The 20930-nt window shown below is 45.3% G+C and overlaps 1 protein-coding gene across 1 annotated transcript in view; it reads right to left on the bottom strand.

Annotated features, from left to right (window-relative positions):
- DLGAP1 (discs large homolog associated protein 1) overlaps window positions 1–20930 on the bottom strand; it is a 176726-nt gene that overhangs the window by 113813 nt on the left and 41983 nt on the right. Inside the window, exon 3 of the mRNA XM_015420221.1 lies at window positions 1152–1329. Within this exon, the coding sequence (XP_015275707.1) occupies window positions 1152–1329 (178 nt within the window). The remainder of the gene's footprint in view (window positions 1–1151; window positions 1330–20930) is intronic.

Here is a 20930-nt window from a genome sequence, read left to right as displayed (position 1 = left end):
CTGTCTTCTTTGTGATGTGGCATGATTGTGTTATTGGGTTTGTTTCTTTTGAAGGGGAAGTGATGTGTTGTGAGTGAGGACATATTTTACCTCAGAATACAGTAGGTTCCATATGCAACTGACCATTCCAACTGCCTTGCGGGGGGGGGGAGTTTGAGGTGTGGAATGGAGTGAAGTCCAATCAGCTTCCATATGCAAAAGACCTTGAAACGCTGGGCGGGACTGCACAAAGCAGCCAGTCAACCCAGCCAGCGTCTTCTGAATGGCAGTTCTTCCGGCCAAACACTAAAGGAGTGCATTTTGGAATGTTGGACTACGGCTTTATATATAAGGAGAGATACGACAGTATTACGAGATTTATCCATAAAACCTCAAGAATAAGCAAGAGCTGTGAACTCTACCATAGCTCCTTCTTTTAAGCAATATTTTGCTGTGAATGTGAAGGCACTGAGCACAGTTTTATACCACATAATTTTTAAAGAATACCCACCTGGGGGGAGTTGGTCTCTGGATAGCACAAAGGTATATAAATGTTACAAATAAAATAAACCAACATTTTGCCTCAGCCATATGGAAATAGACAGATATGGGAATCAGTACAGATGGGGCTTCTGTGTGTTGTTTCTTTTCAAGTACTAGCAAAATGCCCATCACAAAGAAGGGTCTCTGTGTGTGGAGAAGGAGAAAGCTTGTACAGTGCAAGGACCTCTAGCAGGGTGCAGTATACATGACCTCTCTTTAAGAGGACTGGTTCCCCATGTTTGGGTGGAAGGCAACCTCTGCCTTTATTGCAATTGTTTTCATTTTCCGGATAGATGTAAAGAGCAACCATTCATCTATGGGAGAAAGAGTTCTTAGAGCTAACTCTGGAGCTGACTAAACCTGCCCCTCTGCTACTTGTAGTCACTGTAATCAAGAACCAAGCCTGCTCTTACATTCCAGGTTTTCCAGTCACACTAGAGTGTGATAAAATTTGGAACTTGGTTATTTTCAAATATACCTAAACACTTCAAAGTATTATGCAAAGTATTATTTTCTTTCTTTGCTTTCATTGAAAAACAATTCAGGGCTTACATGCATTCTATGGTCATTGGAGCAGACTGGAGACTAATGTTAACTTTGTTTTCTAAGCCCTGCATCATGTCACTCACCTGACTAATAGTGCTCATGGCCCTCATATAACTCTCATTCCTGGAACGGAATTTGGGGGAAGTAAGCAGAGTTGCAGGGTCAAGGCTATCCAAACTCCTATTGATTGACACTTCACTCACTGCCCTCAAGTAACTGTGGCTCCGGATCTGAAGTTTTGGAGAATGTTCACTGGATATCCTTGAAGGGAAAAAAGCAGGAAGAAGTCATTCCATCATATCTTCATTTCTTGTCTCTGATAGGCAATGACAATACTTTGTAAAATGAGTAGAGAGAGACTCAAAGAAGAAGACATTACAAGCAACCCATGGCCATTTATAAACTCAGCACAGTACAGGAAGTGGGTCACCCCAGCTCACTTGCCCCAGTCATCTTCCTTTTAATTCCAAGCTGAAGCCTGTCATAATGGCATCTTCTGCATTACACTTATTGACAGCACCATCCAAAGCCAGGCTTCTTGAGATAATAACTAGTGAAGTGCTCAGGTCCACGGATGCTTGACAAGTAGACCATTATGCATTTTAATCTAATACAAGGGAATGGCAATGGTTACCATTTTCTAAAGAGGCAATAGCTGGAGAACAAAAATAAATTGACTTTAAAAAATCCCACTATATTTTGTTTTCCAGATGAGAAGAATAAATAGTGTCTGAAGGATGATCAATCTCCCTCTGGTCTTGATCACCGTTCTGCTATTTTTAGCATACAAAGATGAGTGCAGTTGCAGAAGAAGACATTCTGAGAAATCCCATTAAACAATCTCAGTACTATCCTGAAAATCACAAGGGGCAAACTGAGAGACAAAGTACTACAGGAATTTGCTCTGCGTGTAACAGTCCAGACTGAACTGTTTACACACAGAGCAAATTCCTGAAGGACTCGGGGGAAAACTAGATTCTTGGTGGCAATCAAACGGATTTGCTTTATCAGATGCCTTTCCTCTTTGCAGAATGGAGGAAACTGGAGAATCCCTAACTCTCTAAGGAGACCAGAGATATTTGCAGAGGAGGGGCTGTGGCTCACTGCATTCAGAAAGTCCCAGATTCAACCACCAGCATCTCCAGTTAAGTATAAGAGGTGATGTGAAAAATCCATAGCCTAACATGCATAGGATTGTACTGTTAGAGAAATAAAACAGTTCTCTTTGCCTTAAACAAAAACATTTTGAAGCACTGCCTAGTTAAAAAAAAAACACTTCAGTCACCTGTCTCATCAAACACCTCTTTATTGCTGCTCAGTGCGGGTGTAACAGGATTTGCTATAAAGCGAGTAACCAAAACAGTCTCCTTTTGTTACACTCAAGTCAAATGGCTTCATTTGTGAAGTTCTCCCACAGCATAAATGGACACCTGTGCTAACTACATATACCTGAAACCTTTTAATCTTGGTGGCCTAAGACTTTTGGCTTGTATTACAGATGGTGATCCATTACGATCCATTCAAATGATGGAAGTTGGGCAGCAGGAAAGGATGTCTCTGCTGCTTATTTATGGCTATCACCAAAGGATTAATATTCTTAAAGCAAAAAACAACAACACCTTTAGGCTGTAAGGAGAATACCAGTAAGCATTGGGAATGACTCACTAAAGGAAGCCATGGACTGGAGTTTCCAAGACCTGAGCAAGGCTGTTAATAATACGGAGCTTTGGAGTTAATTAATCCACAGGGCTGCCATAAATTGGAAGTGACTTGACGGCACATTAACACACACACTACCCAAAAGTAAAAACAGTGTCCGGTAAAGTCTCTTATTAATAAATGTGATGAGGAAACTCTAGGCACCTGTTAAGAGATCAGGGTTCAAAGTTCAGGACTCGATGGGGGAATAAGCCAGAAGGTAGAAACCCTTTCCCACAATACAAGAACTCGTGGACACTCAATGAAATTGCTGAGCAGTCAGGTTAGAACAGATAAAAGGAAGTACTTCTTCACCCAAAGAGTGGTTGACACATGGAATTCACTGCCACAGGAGGTGGCGGCTACAAGCATGGACAGCTTCAAGAGGGAATTAGATAAGCATATGGAACAGAAGTCCAACAGTGGCTATTAGCCACAAGGTATAGATAGGAACTCTCAGGCTGGGGCAAGTGATGCTCTGTCTTGGTGCTTGGGGGGGGGGGGAACAGTGGGAGGGCTTCTAGTGTCCTGGCCCCACTGATGGACCTCCTGATGGCACCTAGTATTTTTGGCCACTGTGTGACAGTGTTGGACTAGATGGGCCATTGGCCTGATCCAACATTGGTTTCTCTAAAAAAAATGCTTCTATATCCAAGAAGGTGAGGTAGATGACCACAGTTGGGAGAAATAGAATGAAATCTCTACATGAAAGAAGAAACTTCAGAATGAAGCTATACTTCCCCATGTATTAATTTATTTGGAAAATGTATATGCCGTCTTCCCAGAGACTTGCTCATGTCAGCTTAGAAAGTAAAAAAAAATACATTTTTTAAAACATTTTATTTTTATAACTTTTACCTCTAAAAAAAAATACAATAATAAAACCAACAGTATAAAAACCAAGCAGGGCATAAAAGCAGCATAAACTTCACTCAGCAATTGAACATGACATCTGTACAGGATTAAACCCACTCAGCCCAGTCCAGGGGTGAGAGGGAACCCTATATCTCAGCACATGAACCAAAATCCACGAGATAGTCTGTACTCTCTCAAGGATTCACAACAGTTTGCCACCAGAATCTCTTCAAAGGGGTCCCCACCCAGCCTAAGAGCAGAGATTCAATCTCTTAGCCGGCATCTGGGACTTAACACATCAGCAACTCTAACTCAGAGGTGCACACAATTAGGCTCACAGTGGTAGCTCTCTGTGGTCATCTTAGACACAAGATTTAGCCCTGGAGTTCAATTACCGCATCAGAGACAATTACAATATATTCAGTGCAAAGCATTTGCCCTTACTGCACATTAATAATAATCATAGTTACCGAGGTAAGTGTAGCATCAGATAGTCCAAGAGTGTCCATTGCATAACAGTACAGGTTGGCACCACAGGATTTTGAAGAGAAATCCCATCTTGTGCAGGTAGATAATCCAGGACTGCTCAGAGATACAGATCCACAATAACAGAAGATTGGCAACTGGCAATCAGTTCACAAAGAAACTCTTTGTTTCAAAAGTCAGGATCCCAGGAGCAAAGCAAGAGAGCTCTTCCCTAAAGAACCACAGAGTTATACCCCATGCCAGTCACCATCAGCTGTGGCCATCAGCCAATCACGGGCGGCAGGGGTGTGTGCCCAATTTCTGATTGCCATAGCTGCCACATCAGGTGTGTGGGGATTGGCTAAGAAGTTAGAGGCCCTGCCTGCAGTCAGGTGATCCAACTTCCAGCTTTCTCCATTGTGTACGTGACATGGCCCATGTAGGCCATACAAGCGGAGCCTCCAAGTCTGGCTCTCAACAGAGAGGTGCTAAGGAATGTGGGTATCTGGCATGATTATATGGCATGGCTATTTGGTGGCTCAGCCATCTGGTCAAGTGACAGAAATCACGCTAGGCCATCTGGCCTGCAACAGGAAAAGACACACAGAATGTCAGAATGTCATCATAGGAAGAAGGCATGAGAATTTAGAAATAATATTTCTATACAACATCCATAAAACAGGACTCAGATAGAAGCAGATCATAAAAACAGCTATAAAAGATGGAATCTCTCAACTGAAAATCTGGGTTTTGGCCTGGCATTTAAAGGAAAGTAAGGTAGGGACCAGGTGAGTCTCAAGAGAGCATCACCTTCCATGTCTATAGTTTATAATATCCCACGAAACACCAACTCCAGTCAGTTGCACAGGAGACATGTGAGGGAAGGTCAGTAAGTCTAGTAGCTGAGCCTCGGAACTTCTTTTGTTAGTGGGGTCTGTCTTTCTTATTGCTTCAGTTCAGACACAATAAAAAGACTACATCACCTACTGGAACAGGGAAGCTGGCAACCAGCTTCCTCAGATAGATATCCATAAGCTATCAGTGTTTATGGACACATGGAGCTGCTTTACATCAAGTCAATCCATCCATCTAGCCCACCGATTTGCTGATGGACTGTCAGCAGTTCAAGTAAAGATACACTTTTTAAGGCAATAAAAACAATACACAGGCTGCGGTCACACGGAGCATTAGCCACACTACAAAGACGGAAGATAGGCAGATTTTCCGGGCGTGATCACAGCGCCACATCTGGGAAGCGTAGAGCTCCCGTGGTGAACCCAAGGCTTCCTGCCAAAGATGCGGGGTAAAAAACTAGTACCTCCGAGGTACCAGTTTCTGGAAACCGGGGGGCAAGGGCGGGCGCCTGATCGCGTTTCCGGTGATAGGCATCCAGCGCCGGCCCATGTCCCGTCGCTAAAAGGTTTTTTTTTCAAGTCTCTACGGGATGCGCACAAGCACCCAACGGCACATGCGCACACTTCGTTTAAAAACAAACAACATAGCCCCCTCCTCTTTTCCATACCCCCCCCACTCCTGGCTTGGCCTGCTCGAGAGGAACTCTCTGCACCGGGCGGCAGAGGGGGAGGTGCAGGGGGGGCGTGGCGGGAGGGCGGCCCGGCTGACGCTCCTCCTGGAGGGGACCGGAAGGAGGACACAGTGTGCATTCCTCTGCAGCCCTGGAAGGGGTTAAACCCGCGGAGCCTTTTGCTAGAGAGGCCACTTCTTTGCCGCGCCGCAGGATTGTCCTGTGATCGGCACCTCCCCCCTAACCACGGGACCTCGACTGGACGTCTGATCGCGCAGCCGCACGTTATTTTGCTCCAGGGCAAAGAGCCACGTCCCTCCCCCCGCATTTTCCTGCCCGTGTGACCGGGGCCACAGTAAACCAACCTGTAAAGAGCTATTCAGTCATCAGATAAGTTTTACCATCATTGTAGTTAGGTATTTTTCTCTCTGTGCATGTGTAATAAAATTATCAGAGTCTTTACTTCTTAATGATTCACAGATAATTTCTGGAGAACTTCAGCACTTCCCAAGCATTCTTCTCTTTCTCTTATTCAACTATCCACATTCAATAACTTTTTATTTCTTTGAAGTCTTAATTTCTACTGCAACCCTGTGTGGTGGACAGCTATAAAGACATACAACTGACATAAAATGGCCTACATAAGCTGGAAAGTGGGTTGCATTAAATAATTATGCTTGTCTAGATTCTCAAATTCACTGCATCAAGTTTGATTCATAGTGCAGGTCTATATAGGCTAAAAAGATTTTTTTCAGAGCACAGAAATTTTCAGTCACATACAAGTTAGAGTTTCTGCCAGGCTGTACACATCTATGAGCATAAATGATTGATTATAACCTCTGGCTGTATGACGAAACTGACACCGTGCCTCCATTATAACAACAGTAAAATACGAGGTAGGTAATACCATGCTAATGCTGAGTCACCAGCTATTACAGCTTGATGGCTCCCCAATAGAAAGCTGCCCATGCATGGCGAGATTCAAAACAGCTACAACACATTACTTGGTTGTCTGAATGAAACTCCACAAATTTATTAATCTAACTAGCAGCAAAAACAGTGTGTAGTAATTTCGAATCATGTCATTCAGCAAACGAGGCCATCCCATATTAAGATGCTAATAAGGGCAATGAAGTCTTATGGCACTTTCATACAAAGACATTACCCTGTTTTGAATCAGGCTGGGTCCCAGACATGGCAAAAGAAATTGTTTCAAGGGGGTCCTTTCAGATGGGCTCTTAAAACTATATGCACAGTACATTTGGATCCAGTTTTGAATTTCAGAGGGTCCTGAATTTTGCTGTGGCACCTGAAATTTTTTTTATTCTTCTCTCTCCATTTTGTGCTTTATCAATACATTGTTATATCATTATATTGAAAAACTGCTTTGGTTTTTAAAAATGGGTGGGAAAAATAAAGCTCATTACAAAACTCTACAAACAGTTTCAGATACCATCTTCTGAGACTCAGAAATGCAAACACACAACAAAACTTGCAAAAAATGAGTTTCACAAAAAATGGATCAAAGCTTCATTAAAAAACCAAGATAAAAAACTTGCCCTGTAAGATAAATCAAGGTGGGCATATTAAAAAGATATACTAAAAAAACTCCATTTGTCATCAGATTCAACAACAGTTTAAAAAGCCTGCCTGTCTGAAATGTAACCACCCTCTGGGGAGGGGGGAGAAAGCGGGGTGCCGGGGGGGGGGCTCTGCCACATCTTTCTAGGGTCCGTTGTATTCCTTCTACAATGGGCTTTGCTCCTAGTGGAAGTAAATAAATAGAAGAATGCAACACTTTAAATAATAATGTTTCTCCACAATCTGTAAGTAAATTTACAACTTTATGACAATATGAAATGAATCTGTATCATGGACACCAGTACTGCACACTTATCCAGCAAGGATCCACCAATTCTGAACAGTTGCACACTTATCCAGCAAGGATGCCCAACTTGTGTATTCTTGGGAACCATGCTATTCAGACAGTGGTCCAGAGCCAGAAGTATACTGCTTCAATACAGACTACAAACTAGGACGCCAGCCTCCAGGTGGGACCTCGGGATCCCCCAGAATTAGAGTTCATCTCCAGACTACAGATATCAGTTACCCTGGAGAAAAAAAATGTTTTGGAGGGTAGACTCTATGGCACTGTACCCCACTGAGGTCCCTGTCTTTCTCAGACTCATTCTCAAATCTCCAGGAGTTTCCCAACCTGGATCTAACCACCCTAGCCCTCCATCCCCCAATGGTGGGTCGCAGGGGGGGGGGGAACCTGGCAATCCTACTACAGAGTTTGAGCAAGGAATTCGTAGCAACAACCCACTCCTGCCCAAACAAACACAAGACTTATTTCTAAAGTAGTACTTGATAGCCAGATGTTTGGTCCAGTGACAAGCATGTGGCAACCAAGCATCTAATGTGGATTATTAAGACTCAGATATGTCCAAATAACCCCACTGTTGTGGGTGTCCTTTGTGGCAGCCAGTTACAAACATGCTGTCTAAAAGTATCCAAAGAGAAAACCGTTCCTGAAACAGGAACATCACACTTTTGTTTAACCTTTAAAAGCTGTTCTGTCTTCCCTCACTGGATTTGCAGAGTCCCATCTGCTCATATCTTTTAACTGCTCATCCTGTCAACACTCAGCAAGCAGGTCAAACTTTGACAAATGCAGAATATGCCTTACAAGATGAGATACTTGAAAGGTATGCTGGAAAGGAGAAGACGGTCAAAAAGAAAATGTAAACTAAGGCCTAAAAACAAACCACCAAGACTCTAGGACTTCCTGTTATCAGGTAAAGCAACTGCAGGAGGGTTCAGATGGAGTGGAATGCATGTGAGGAAGGGAGGAGATGAAGGTCTATTTTGTCCTTTCTTTACCAGCTGCTCAAATACATTCTCCTGCTTTTCTCCTCAAGAGATTAAAGATATGGGGGGGAGTGGAGGGCTTGATTTGAGCACACAGATGGCTGGCAAGGAAAAGGTTAAGTAGGTCTGCACTCAGTCTGAAACCATCCCCTGTGACTCTACCTGATAAAAGAAAGGCTAAGGGGAGACGAATCACAGAGCTACACAGAAAGTGTATTTCTATTATGTTCTACAGGAACATAATTCATGTGTTATGACTGAGCAGATAGCATGAGTTTGGACCTCAAGCAGCCTTCCTAGTTAAGTAATAAAAGAAATTAGTGTGACCTCAATGGGAAAGGTGTTTTCTCTAGCACAGAGGTCCCCAACCCTTTTGAGCCTGTGGGCACCTTTGAAATTCTGACATGGTGTGGTGGGTGCAGCCACAAAACGGCTGTTGCAGAAAGTGGAGCCAGTCACAAAATGGATGCTTTGGCTTACCTTCAGTTACACAGTGAAGATGTGATGGCAGCTGTTGCCAAAGCAACATTAAAAAAAAATATCTATAGTCAATCAAATATCCAGTGGCCAATCAGAAGCCTTATTGGACAAAAGCCCCAGCTGGCACCACCGACTTTCTAAGAGTACTTGGTGGTTAATGTGTCGGCAGGCACCTATGGGGATTATTGGACAGAAGTAATTGTATTGCTGCTATGTTTGTACTACATGAAGTTGTACTGTGGGGAAAGGTGTCACCTCAAAGAAAGTTGGAAGGCTAGAAATTTCCACAGACTTATATTTTCTTCTTAAGAACTTGCTTCAGGCTTTTTAAAAGATTCCTTCTATTATATAAAAAGTGCTGTTTTCCATATTGTTGCTTCACAATCAGACCATTAAAAACTGTGATGTGCACTACCACTTTCCAGACACTATACATGGGAGACTTCTAGCTCTCTTTCCATTTTGGCAGCATGGACCAATTTTCCAACCCCACTGAAAATCTTTTAAGAGGAAGATCAGACTTTAAAAAGAGCATGAGAAAAAAACCCTAGGGTTTCCTGCCCCCAGGTGGGAGTGGAGAATCCCCCGATTTGGCAGGCTCCTGCCCCCCGCTGGCCAGTTAGCCAGCAGGGGGAAGCCCTGCCCCCAATAGTGACCACTCGTCACAACATCCCCAGCATGATGACATCATACGGAAGTGACGTGGTGACGCTCTGGTATTTTGGGCGAAATTCTATGGTAACTATAGAATCTTGCCCCATGTTGCTGTCACTTCTGTGTGAAGTCATCACACTGGGGACATCGTGCATGCCCATGTTGCTCCACCCCCCCACTCCCAGATAGCTCCCTCCCAACCCCCTGCTGGTGAGAGAAGAGGATCTGGCAACCCTAAGGAGGGGGTCCCCTGCCACCAGGCCCTGCCCCTCAGCCACTGATCAGCTGGCTGGCAAGGGTACTTACCAGTAGGATGAGGAAGGCCCAGGCCATGTAGCTGGCATCACACCAGAAGTGACATCATGTCAGTGACTTCTGAGTGATGGTCTAGTATTTGGGCAAAAACTCTGGTAGAAGCTGGTTTTAGCATAGAGTTTTTGCCTAAATACCAGAGCGTCACCTGGGACGTTCTCTTTCTCCTGGAAAGTCCCCACCATCCCCTGCCAGTTGCCAGGAGAGACATGGCAACCCTAACACACAGGCTTAAGTGTTGCCTTCTGAGTAGGGTTGCCAGATCTGTCAGAAATGCTGAGGGGGGGGCAATGGGGTGATGTTTTGGTAGCGGGAAGTGATATCAAGTAATGTGCCTACATCACTCAGAAGTGATTTAGGCATGTTGGGGGCAACACTTGATTTTTGGGGAAAACTCTATGGTAAATTCAGCCTCAAACCATAGAGTTTTGTCCCAAAACCAGAGTGTGGTCACCCTGACATCACCAATGCCCTGTCTGACGTTCAGGAGGAGAAAACATTTTAGGTGCCCCTTTTGCATTTCTGCAAACACAAAACTCTGAGATATTATTTGTAACCCCCCCCCAAAAAAAAAAGGGGGGGAGGAAACTAAATCAACCAAGCCAAAACCCCAAAGAAAGTTTAGAAAACTTATTGAGGGCCAAAAGAGTGTTTATTACAAAAACACATAAAAGCCTTGTAGGGACCTAAATAAAGCCTCATAAAATGTTCAAAGTGACAAATATACAAAAAAAGAACAGTGTATGACCTGATGTACTTTGGCTCACAAGAGCCTTCTTCAGAGGTCAAATAGTATAAAAAAAAACACACCAAGCAACAAAGTCCCTGTAACAATGCAAGGCAATAAACAATTAATCATATAAGACCAAAAAATGAAATGTTCCAATACGGTATTGAATGATACACCGAAAGATTTCTATTTGGGGCCACAAATATAGCTGGCCTTGAGTCAGAAGTAGTTGGAAATAATATCAGTACCAATATGCACCTTCCAGTTTATGTCCTAAAAGTACAAGTAAAATTGCCTTATCAGGGACAAATTGGCCTCAATATGTAACAAATATGTATTTGTAACTACGGGGCATAATTTTCATTAATATTATTAGGAACTGATATGGACTGACACTCTTCTTCAAGGTCCTCTATTCTTTCTAATTTGTTTTTTCATTCATTGGGATAGTTTGTCTTTCAGACGCATGAGTAGCAATTTACCATGTGAAACCCTAGATTCTAATAGGCTTTTTCTGTGTGAAGAAATGGTCTATTAACCATGGGCTTCCTAAATAAAATTACAGGGCAATATTTAAATATCCTTTTATGCATCATACTATTGCTATTGTTGCTTCTTTCTACAATCAGTAAAACATGAAATGAATAATGGTTGCAAATTGTATTCTTGTAATTCATACAGGTTAGATAAACCAAGCTGAAATTAAGGGAGGACTCTATATAATAACGACACACGAATATGTTAAATTCTCTTTCTGACAGTAGCAAATCAAGTGCCATAACATGCCCAAATCAAACTGGCATTCACCATATTTTACACGTGGATATAAATTTTCTGGGTGTAACAATTTTCTCTTACTGTCACATGGGAGATTTGCAGTACAGACAGAAACAGAAACAAAATCTTTTCAATTGTATCTCTTTTTCTCCATTCCTCTTTCCAGATTCCTAGTTTTATACTACATCAAAACTATTCTCAATCCAGGTGCTCCTCTGCTCTTTTTCAGATGTGACAGATGCTGGGCAAGGAAACGATACCTTGTGATGCTGCAACACTATAATTAACTTTAGTGTATTATTTTATGGAAGAGGAAGCTATTAAAATTGCCTGTGATGAAAAGAACAAAGTGGTATTTTGAACAAGCAGTCCCAAAAACGTTATCCTCCCCGTGTGATCCGACCTCGTGATTTGAAAAGTGAAGACAAGGATGTTGCAAAATGTCTAAATTAAATGTCTCAGAGGTTTTAAAAAAATAAATATAATGTTTTAAAGTCCTAAAAGAGACGTCATTGGCACTGAGTGATGCCTGTACAGCATTTTAAGAATGTTCTTAAGTATTCAATATAATTAATTTCCTCTAAATATAAGCTGGATTCTCAGCTTTCTGGCAGTGGAAGCAGATCATTCCCAGTGTTTCCCTTCTCCCAGCAGACTCATTCAAAAGGCTATATCAGGCATTGGGGAAGCCACACAAACAAAAAACTATGTGGGATGGGGGGTTGTGGGAATTGAGAGAGATCACCCCTCCTTCCTCTTGTGCCAGCAGGAAGCTGATGGGATTCAATCCTATATATTGGATAATTGGCTACCATTTGGCATTTCCACAAGTGTTCTTGGAAAGTCTAGATTTCCATTCTCTGGAGCAGGGTACTGCAGCACTAATCGTCAGGAGATTGTAGCACGGCTCTGCCAACTGCTGCATCCTTTCTAACATTTACACCCACAGAGTAATGCCAGACAAAAGTGTCAGCTGACAACTACATTGCTGCTTGACAGATGTCCCCAAGAGGCATCCCCTTCCAGAAGGTGGTGGATGCAGCCTGGGCTCAAGTCAAATGCGCTCTCAATCCAAGCAGACACTGGAGAGCCCATTGAATGGCCAACACAACCCATCTGGCCCTACCCTTCAGGGTGCCTGAGAAACAAACGAAAAGCATGTGGGTCTTCCTAAGGGGGTGTGCACTATTCAATTAACAAAGCCCTTTTTATGTCCAGTGTATGTAATGCTTTCTCTGAATCCAATGTTGGAGAAGGGAAGAATATGGGGAGAAATATACCTTGGGCTAGGTGAAAGTTTGAGACCACCTTTGGGAGAAACTGCATGCTAGGCCTGAGTAAAACATAGCTTGGCTGAATTTTCAGGGAAATATAATCAGCACTCAAGACAGTCAGCTCTTCCACTCACCTCGCTAAAGTTACTGCCATAAGAAAAGGAACCTGATAGGACAAACGAGCCAAACTACAGGTTCTTAGGGGCTCAAAGGGGGCCAGTATAAGCTGGGAAAGCACCACAGAGAGAGACCATTGTGGTACTAAGGGAGAATGTGGAGGAAATAGGTTAAGCAACCCTTCAAGAAGATTTTAGACACTGGATGGGAGAATACCATTTTCCCTAGGACCCTATTATGGAAGGTGGAGACAGTGACCAGGTGCACCTTGACCGGTGAAACCACCAGTCCAAACTCCTTCAGTGTCAACAAGTAATCGAATACCAAGGGAAATCGGCACTCCCTCAGTTTTACTCCTTTAGTGACTGCCCAAGCAGCAAAACATGACAACTTAAAGGTATACGACCTTCTGGCTGAGGTCTTAAAAGCATTCAGAAGTACATTATTGACCTCCTCCGAAAGTTGGAACTGGAGCTAGTAAGAAGCCATGCCATCAACTGCCACCTGTTCACCTCATGATGAAGTAGGGGACCATTGTGAAGCAGGTCTGCCACCAGTGGGAAGTGAACACAGTGACCCCCCACCATATTCAGGAGCAACTGAAACCATGGTTGCCTCAGCCAAAAGGGGCCATTAGACTACTATGAGTCCCTTTGTCCCTGATCTTTGTTAGTACTCAGGAAATAAGTGGCAGAAGTGGAAAAGCATAGAAGGTGGCACCTGTCCACCTGATCTAAAAGATGTCACCCAGTGAGAGGAGATCTGCCCCTGCCCTAGAGCAGAAACTGGGAGCCTTGGAGTTGTGCCTCATGGCAAATAAGTCCCAGTCCTTGAACACTGGGCAAATGTAGACCTCTTCCAGGGCCCACTCTTGGTCCTATTGACTCATTATGCTCAACACATCCACCCTGGTATTGTCCAAACCAGAGACATGGACTGCCTGCAGGGATGTCCCTCAGCGAATAGCCAGTTCCCAAATGCAAACAGCTTCTTTGTATAGAGCTGCAGACAATGTTCCCCCCACCGGTTTACATAAGCGCTAGTGTTGTCCACAAAGATTTGCATGACTTTGCCTTTGATCAGGTCTGCAAAGGAGGTCAGGGCATAACGAATACCTTTTGACTCCAAGACATTGATATGCAATGTCCTCTCCCCTTGAGACCAAACATCTTTACTGAACCCCCCCCACAATGGGCCACCCAACCCAACAGGGAGGCATCTGTGGTAATAAGAGCTGAGGTGAAGTGTTTGCAAAGCATGCTTTTTTCAGTAGGTTACCTTCCTCTAACCACCAGCATAGTCGATGGACAATGGGCCTGTGCACTGATAACCTGGCATGTTGAGAGTGCCTTGCAGGGTGAAACGTATGTAGAAACCATTGTTGCAGGGACCGCATCTTCAGCCAGGCATGCAGCATTACTACTGTAGTGGATGCCATGAGCCCTAAAAGCTTTTGGAAAAATAAGACTGATTGGAACTTGCTATGCTTTAAGTGCTCTACCATTGCCCTGATACAAAGGGATCTTTCTGTGGGTAAAAATGCCCTAGCCCTGGTTGAATTCAGGACTGCTCCAATTAACTTCACCCATTGGACAGGCTGGGGATGTGAGCCCTAGACTCTGGCATGTCCTCATGATAAGGTCCATATGCATCTATAGTATCTCCCTGGACCATGTGGTGACCAGCCAGTCATCCAGGTATAGGAATACAGCGCATTCTTCTGCTCTAAGGTGCGCCACCACTACTCCTAAGAGCCGTAGAAAGCCCAAAGGGAAGAGCAGTGTATTGATAAGGAGTCTGGAGGTATGAAGCGTAGGAACCTGCAATAGCCCGGATGGATCTCTATATGAAAATAGGCATTCCGGAGATCCAACACACAAAAGCAACAGTTTAATTCCAACATTTTCAAAACAGAAGAAATTGCCAACATCTTAAACTTTGTAACATTAAGAAAAAAATCAACAACCCTTAAATCTAAAATAGGGTGGAAAACCTCGGTCCCTTTTAGGCATGAGAAAGAAACAAGAAAAGAAAGCTGTAATAGGGTCAAGCTTTGTGACCTGCTGAATTGCACACTTTTCTAACAGTGAGGCTATCTCTTGCTGGACTTCGGGAAGAACATTATCAAGTGCCTTGTTCGGGTATTGCAGGGGAGGCTTTTGTCAAAATTCTAGCCTGTACCCATAATTTACAATGGACAAGACCCACTGGTCTGTCATGATTGCCCTCCAGGCTTGCATAAAGCCATGCAGGCTGTCCTGGAAGAGTGTGGGTGTGAAAGACCTTTGAGGGACCAGTCAGAAGGTCCCCTTTGGACCTTGTTACTGCTGATACTTATTATGAGGCTGGGTGTGTGTGTCTTGCCTAGCCCTGTGCCCAGCTCTATATCTGTTCTGACCCACATGCCCATGAAAGGGGTGTTGGGGAGGATATTGCGCTGCCCTGTTGACAGTAGTATGGTGTCTAGTGATGCGGCCTAAAGATGTGACAAGCCTTGTAAGGAGCAGTTGGGGCTTGGGTGACGCCAAAGGATCTCGCAGTCTGCTTGTCCTTCTTAACCTGGGACAGCACATTGTTGGTATTGGCTGCAAACTGTGTCGTCCCTTCAAGGGGTGAGTCCTCAACACTCTGTCTCGTTTCAGGTGGAAGGGCTGTTCAGCACAACCAGGCATGTTGCCTCAGCACCAGAGCTGACACCACAGCCCTGGCAGCTACATCAGCGGAATGCCTACCCACATTTATCTGCTGCTTAAATAGACTAATGGCCTGTGCCTGCAACAGCCTGACCAGAGGTTTCTTGTCTTCAGGGAGGAGATCCAGATCCACAGGAAGAGCTGTGTTCCCCCCCCCCGCTAATTTCATAGTTGGTGATACATAGGTTTAAGGCCACTGAAGAATAAGCCTTTCTGATGAACATATCAACCTTTCTCCTTTCTTCATCTGCAGGTGTGGCATGGGACCCCTGGCGCAGCTTGCCCTGCATTTCTTCAGTGATAAGGGAAGAGGCCAGAGGACGATAAAACAGGTAAGTACATCCCTCAGGTTGTACCTTGTACAAGGCGTTGACCCTTTGTGGGGTTGCTGCTGTGGTTGCCAGTTTCTACTAGAGTGTGGTTGTGATGTTGTCGATGTCCTCCAGCATTGGAAATGCTACCACACTAGGCGAGCCCACATGCAGTCTGCTTAGTATTTTGTCCTTGGGTCTGGGATTTGCAGACATGATCCACAGATCGAGTGACTTGGCCATCCTGTCCATCTGCTCTGTATGGAGGTCCTCCATAGGTGGGGGTAGGATCTGGATTGCCCAAGTCGTTGGAAGGAGAAGGTTCCATCGGTGTGTTGGAACCGACCTCCAATGGAACTGGTTTGTGAGCCTGGTACGGATCCCTGCATGAGACATCATCAAGATGGTAACCAGATGGAGAACCCAAAATGTCTGGCCCTTCCATTTCCCAAGGACCATCATATTGCCATGCTTCTCTGACGTTTGGGCTCAGAGATGTCTCATAGTACTGGAACCCATGCCACGGAGGTGGAGGCCTGGAACGCTCCCACGAAGCTGGAGAGGTTGAAGGGGCTCGCACTGAAGTGACCCACATGACTAGGTTCAATCTTGCCCTCCAAGATGGAACCAACAATCAAGATGTGTGGAGATGCAGTCCGTGGCATCATGGATGCTCTAGGTTCTGTTGCTTTCCCTTGTGCTGAAGCCAAGTCAACATTTGTGCGATCTTTGGGCTTTGGAGCTTTGTTTTTACATTTGGTTGAGTCCTCTGAGGAGCTGTGTTGTTTGGATTGGACTCCTGGTTGGTCCTGGGTAGCTGGTTCTGTGCCTGAAGTTGACAGAACTGAAGTCTCTGAACGGGGCTTCGAAACCGTTGCCTCTGCCTGCGTTTTGCACGCTGATGGGGAGGCAGGCTGTGGTTGCTCACTTGGTGCCGACTGAGAGGGACCTGATAGAGCCTTTTCCTAAAGGGTTGTCTTGAGTCTTGCAGCCCTGTCTGCGTGGGCTTTTGGTGTAAACTGCAAACAGGTCTTACAAGCAGCAGTGTTATGGGCCTCGCCCAAACAAAAAAGGCACAAGATATGCTCATCTGAGCAGGGCATTTTCAACCCACATTGTGAGCACTTCTTAAAGAGGGGTTTCTGCAACATCACTGCAGGATTAGCCTCACCAAGCCAGCTATTCCTCACAACTATACTAATTCTTCTTCCTTCTCCTTGCAGGAGCTAGTAGAAGAATGTCCTCCTGTCATGGAATGGCTCCCTCTGAGGGCCTTATAAGGAAATAAAGAGCTCTAGAGAGCCTCCAGTGTTCGGCCTGCGCAAACACAGTTCCCGATGTGGGAATACACGGAAGACTGAAGATGAACAACATAAGCTGCTTTGGGTCCTCCTTGGGGAGAAAGGAAATAAATAAATAAGTTCTAACTTCTGTTCCTCATTTGTTACCACTGAGGCAAATTAACATTTATTATTATGCAGCAGGGTGGAGGGGAGGGAAGCATCCTTTCACTTCACTGATTATGGGGAAATATTAACTCCCTCCTTCTGTTCATAATAATAACAAAGGTGTGCTGCTATACCACTATTAAATACATTCTATGTTGCCAACCAGGATGGGTGAGGAAGAGGCAAGACTGAAAAATAAGAGGGGGGAAGAGAAAAATTACAAGTGGGAATAGATGAATGACAGATCATGAAAGAAAGAGCACAAAATGAAGGAGAAAAGTGTGGAAAGGAGTTAGAGAAATGTAAGAAAAGACAACGGATATTGTTGTTTTTTTAAAAAAAATTGGCTGCCACAAACTAACAAGGCTGCCTCTTTGCAAGATCTAGCTTGTGAAGGAGCTGGATGGAGCTAAAAGAAAAAATCACTACACTATGCCTCAGCCTCAGTACTTTATACTGGCGACGAGGATGGGATCCTGATGAGTGAGCTGAACTCCAACGTAGACACGAGCACCGCACCATGCTCTGACCACCCAGATGTCGCGCCCTGCATTGCTGCCTCCGGGTCCAGCACCACACTGCGCACTGGTTCTCCAGTCACCATGCCCACCCCACGCTCTGACCACCAAGACGCCACACCCTGCATCACTGCCTCCAGTTCCAGCACCACACCACACTCCGATTCTCCGGCCACCGCCCCCCGCCCCGCTCCAGGCAACCCTCTGTCATGTGCTGCATCCCGAGTCATGGCTGCCACTCTGGGTAACCTCCCCAAATCCGATGCCGCGCATCCTGAGCAGTGGGAAAGATGGCTTGAGCGCCTCGAGTACCATGTCAACTTCCATAACATCACGGATGAGGGTAAGAAGAAAGCCCTAATGCTCAGCTCATGCGTGATAAAGATGCTCCAGCTTCTGAAAGATCTGCTAGCCCCACAATCTCCTAAAGAGGCCACCTACGCAGAACTGGAAAAGGTGCTCACCAACCACTTCACGCTGAAACCAACCAAAATGGCACAGTGCTTGGACTTCTTTGCATGCCTTTAGGGTCCCAACGAAACTGCAACCGACTTCCTGGTGGGCCTTCGCTGGGCAGCCACCCAATGTGAATTCCCCAGCCTCAGTGACACACTACTGAACCAGTTTGTGATAGGCCTACGGGAGCGAAAGCTATGCCGCAAGCTCGCAAGCCATGAGGACTTGAAACTGGATCAGCCCCTATTGGAAGCCATGGCATATGAGAAGTCGCATCAGGAGCGCTGCTGCTGTACAGTACACCTCGCAAGCGCATCCCCAGTCTCCAATGTCTTGGACGAGAAGGAAATCATACAGGTACAGCCCCACACTCGATGGAATCCGTGGCCACCGGCAGCAACGACCTCACATCCTGAGAAGCCCATCACCTAGACCTCTTGTGCCAGCTGCGGGGAGGTGCACGAAAGGAAAACATGCCGTTTCCGAGACGCCATATGCTGGTCCTGTAGCAAGCAAGGACACATCACCCGGGCCTGCCGCTCTAGAGGGACCCGATGGAAGATGTCCACCCACCATGAGGATCTGCATACCCTCACCATCAACCAGCATCAGGTACATAACTTGCCCCCAGACACCCCCAACAAAATGCATGTTACCGTATTAATAGAGGGGTCCCCCTGTAAGATGGAATTGGACATGGGGTTGCCATTTTCGATCATCTCTGCAGAAACCCTGCAGATGCTCTGCCCTCAGGGGGGACCCCTCCTTCAGCAGCCCTGGGGCCTGAAACTGCAGGACTTCCAAAAGAACCCGGTGGCCATCAAGGGGTGGGGCAAGTTCAGGGTGCAGTACAAGGACTTTGATGGACTCTTAGAATTGATGGTGGTAGAAGGGAGGTTCATGAGCCTCCTGGGACTCTCGTGGTTTGGCCCGCTGGGTTTTGGGGTGACAGGCGTAAACCATGTATGGTCACAGATCTTTAAGTCAGTCTGCAATGAGATTCTGAGGGTGTTTTATGGCATGCTCGGCTGCTACTCAGGACCACTGGTGGACCTCAAACTAGACCCCACAGTGAGGCCCATCCGGATGAAGGCCAGGTGGTCCCTGTTCGCACTACAACCCAAGATCGAGGCCGAGCTGGACCGCCTCGTGGAACGGGGGTGGTGGTGCTAGAACCCGTGCTGCATGCCCGGTGGGAAACCCCCACAGTCACCCCTGTAAAGCCCAATGGGGATGTCAGAATTTGTGCCAACTATAAGTGTACTATTAACAAGGCACTCCAGGACCACGCATACCCGGTACCGGTGGTCAGTCATGTCTTGGCATCTCTGGCAGGGGCACGGGTTTTCGGGAAGCTGGACCTGGCCCAAGCATACCAACAGCTGCCAGTGGATGAAGCCACCGCCGAGGCCCAAACCATAATGACCCATTGGGGGGGGGCTTTCAGAGTTAGGCGACTTCAGTTTGGGGTGAGCGTGGCACCGGGGATTTTCCCAAACCTCCTGGATAGTCTCCTCAAAGGCATCCGAGGAGTCCAGCTGTTCTTTGATGACGTTTTACTAGCGGCGCCAGACTCCGAGACCTTTGCAGCCCGGCTCCAGACAGTGCTCCAGTGGCCTGAAGGTGAAGCGCAAAAAGTGCTTCCTGGGGCTGCCATGGGTGGAATTCTTGGGGTTTGCTGTGGATGCCCAGGGAATCCACCCCACTTGGGACAAGATTCGTGCCATTGTGGATGCGCCCCCACCCTCTTCCAAGGCGAAACTACAAGCCTTTTTAAGACTTAAAATTTTTTACCATTCGTTCCTGCCCCACAAGGCCACTGTAAGAACCAAAAAAAACAACACCACTTGGCAAAAACAACTTACAAGCAAATAAGCAAGTATATAATGATCAAATAAGCATACAGCAAGTGTAATGTAAATCAAATAAGCAAGTATGATATAATGAAATGTAAATCAAATAAGCATAACAACAAGTATGATATAAATCAATAGGCCAAAGTGCAAAGATAATAGAAACAGTCAGAGTCTTCTCTAGCATAGAGGCAATATCAAAGTCCAAATTGGAATAATCAAATTTTCTGAGCCATCAAAAGCTTCTGAGCCATCAAAAGCCGACGCGTAATCCGGATGCCTGAAGCCGCGTTTCGAATTGTTCTTATTCAAGTATGGCTGTAATGGGACTGAATACAAATTCAAAGCATATACAAATAAGAATGCATGCAAAATATAATTATACAACAAGTGAGAATGCATACAGAATATAAATATTTGAAAAATTAGGAGCTGCAAAGAAAACTCACCCCAGTCTCAAAAGCTGGCATATGCTAAGCCAGAATGATCAGTCAAGGAGGATTAAGGTCCTTAACCGGCCATGTGCTGCACCTTAATTTATACCTAATTTCAGGCTGCATCGGCACAGGCAAAGTTTCTTAGAAGGTCATAGTGCCATGCATACTGCTCAAAAATCCAGAAGCAGCAAGTGCACTAAACTGCCATCACCTAGAACAAAATATTTAAGTTTCATTATATACTTGCTTATTTGCTTGTAAGTTGTTTTTGCCAAGTGGTGTTGTTTTTTTTGGTTCTTACATTGTACACTGGCTTCCCCCCCCCCTTTTTTGGCCACAAGGCCACTGTGGCAGAGCCGCTTCACTGCCTCCTCGATAAGCATGCTCC

This window comes from Gekko japonicus, unplaced genomic scaffold, assembly GCF_001447785.1.
Source record: "Gekko japonicus isolate JY-2015 unplaced genomic scaffold, Gekko_japonicus_V1.1 scaffold209, whole genome shotgun sequence".
In the NCBI taxonomy this organism is placed as follows: Eukaryota; Metazoa; Chordata; class Lepidosauria; order Squamata; family Gekkonidae; genus Gekko; species Gekko japonicus.
This window is presented reverse-complemented; position numbering and strand designations above follow the sequence as displayed.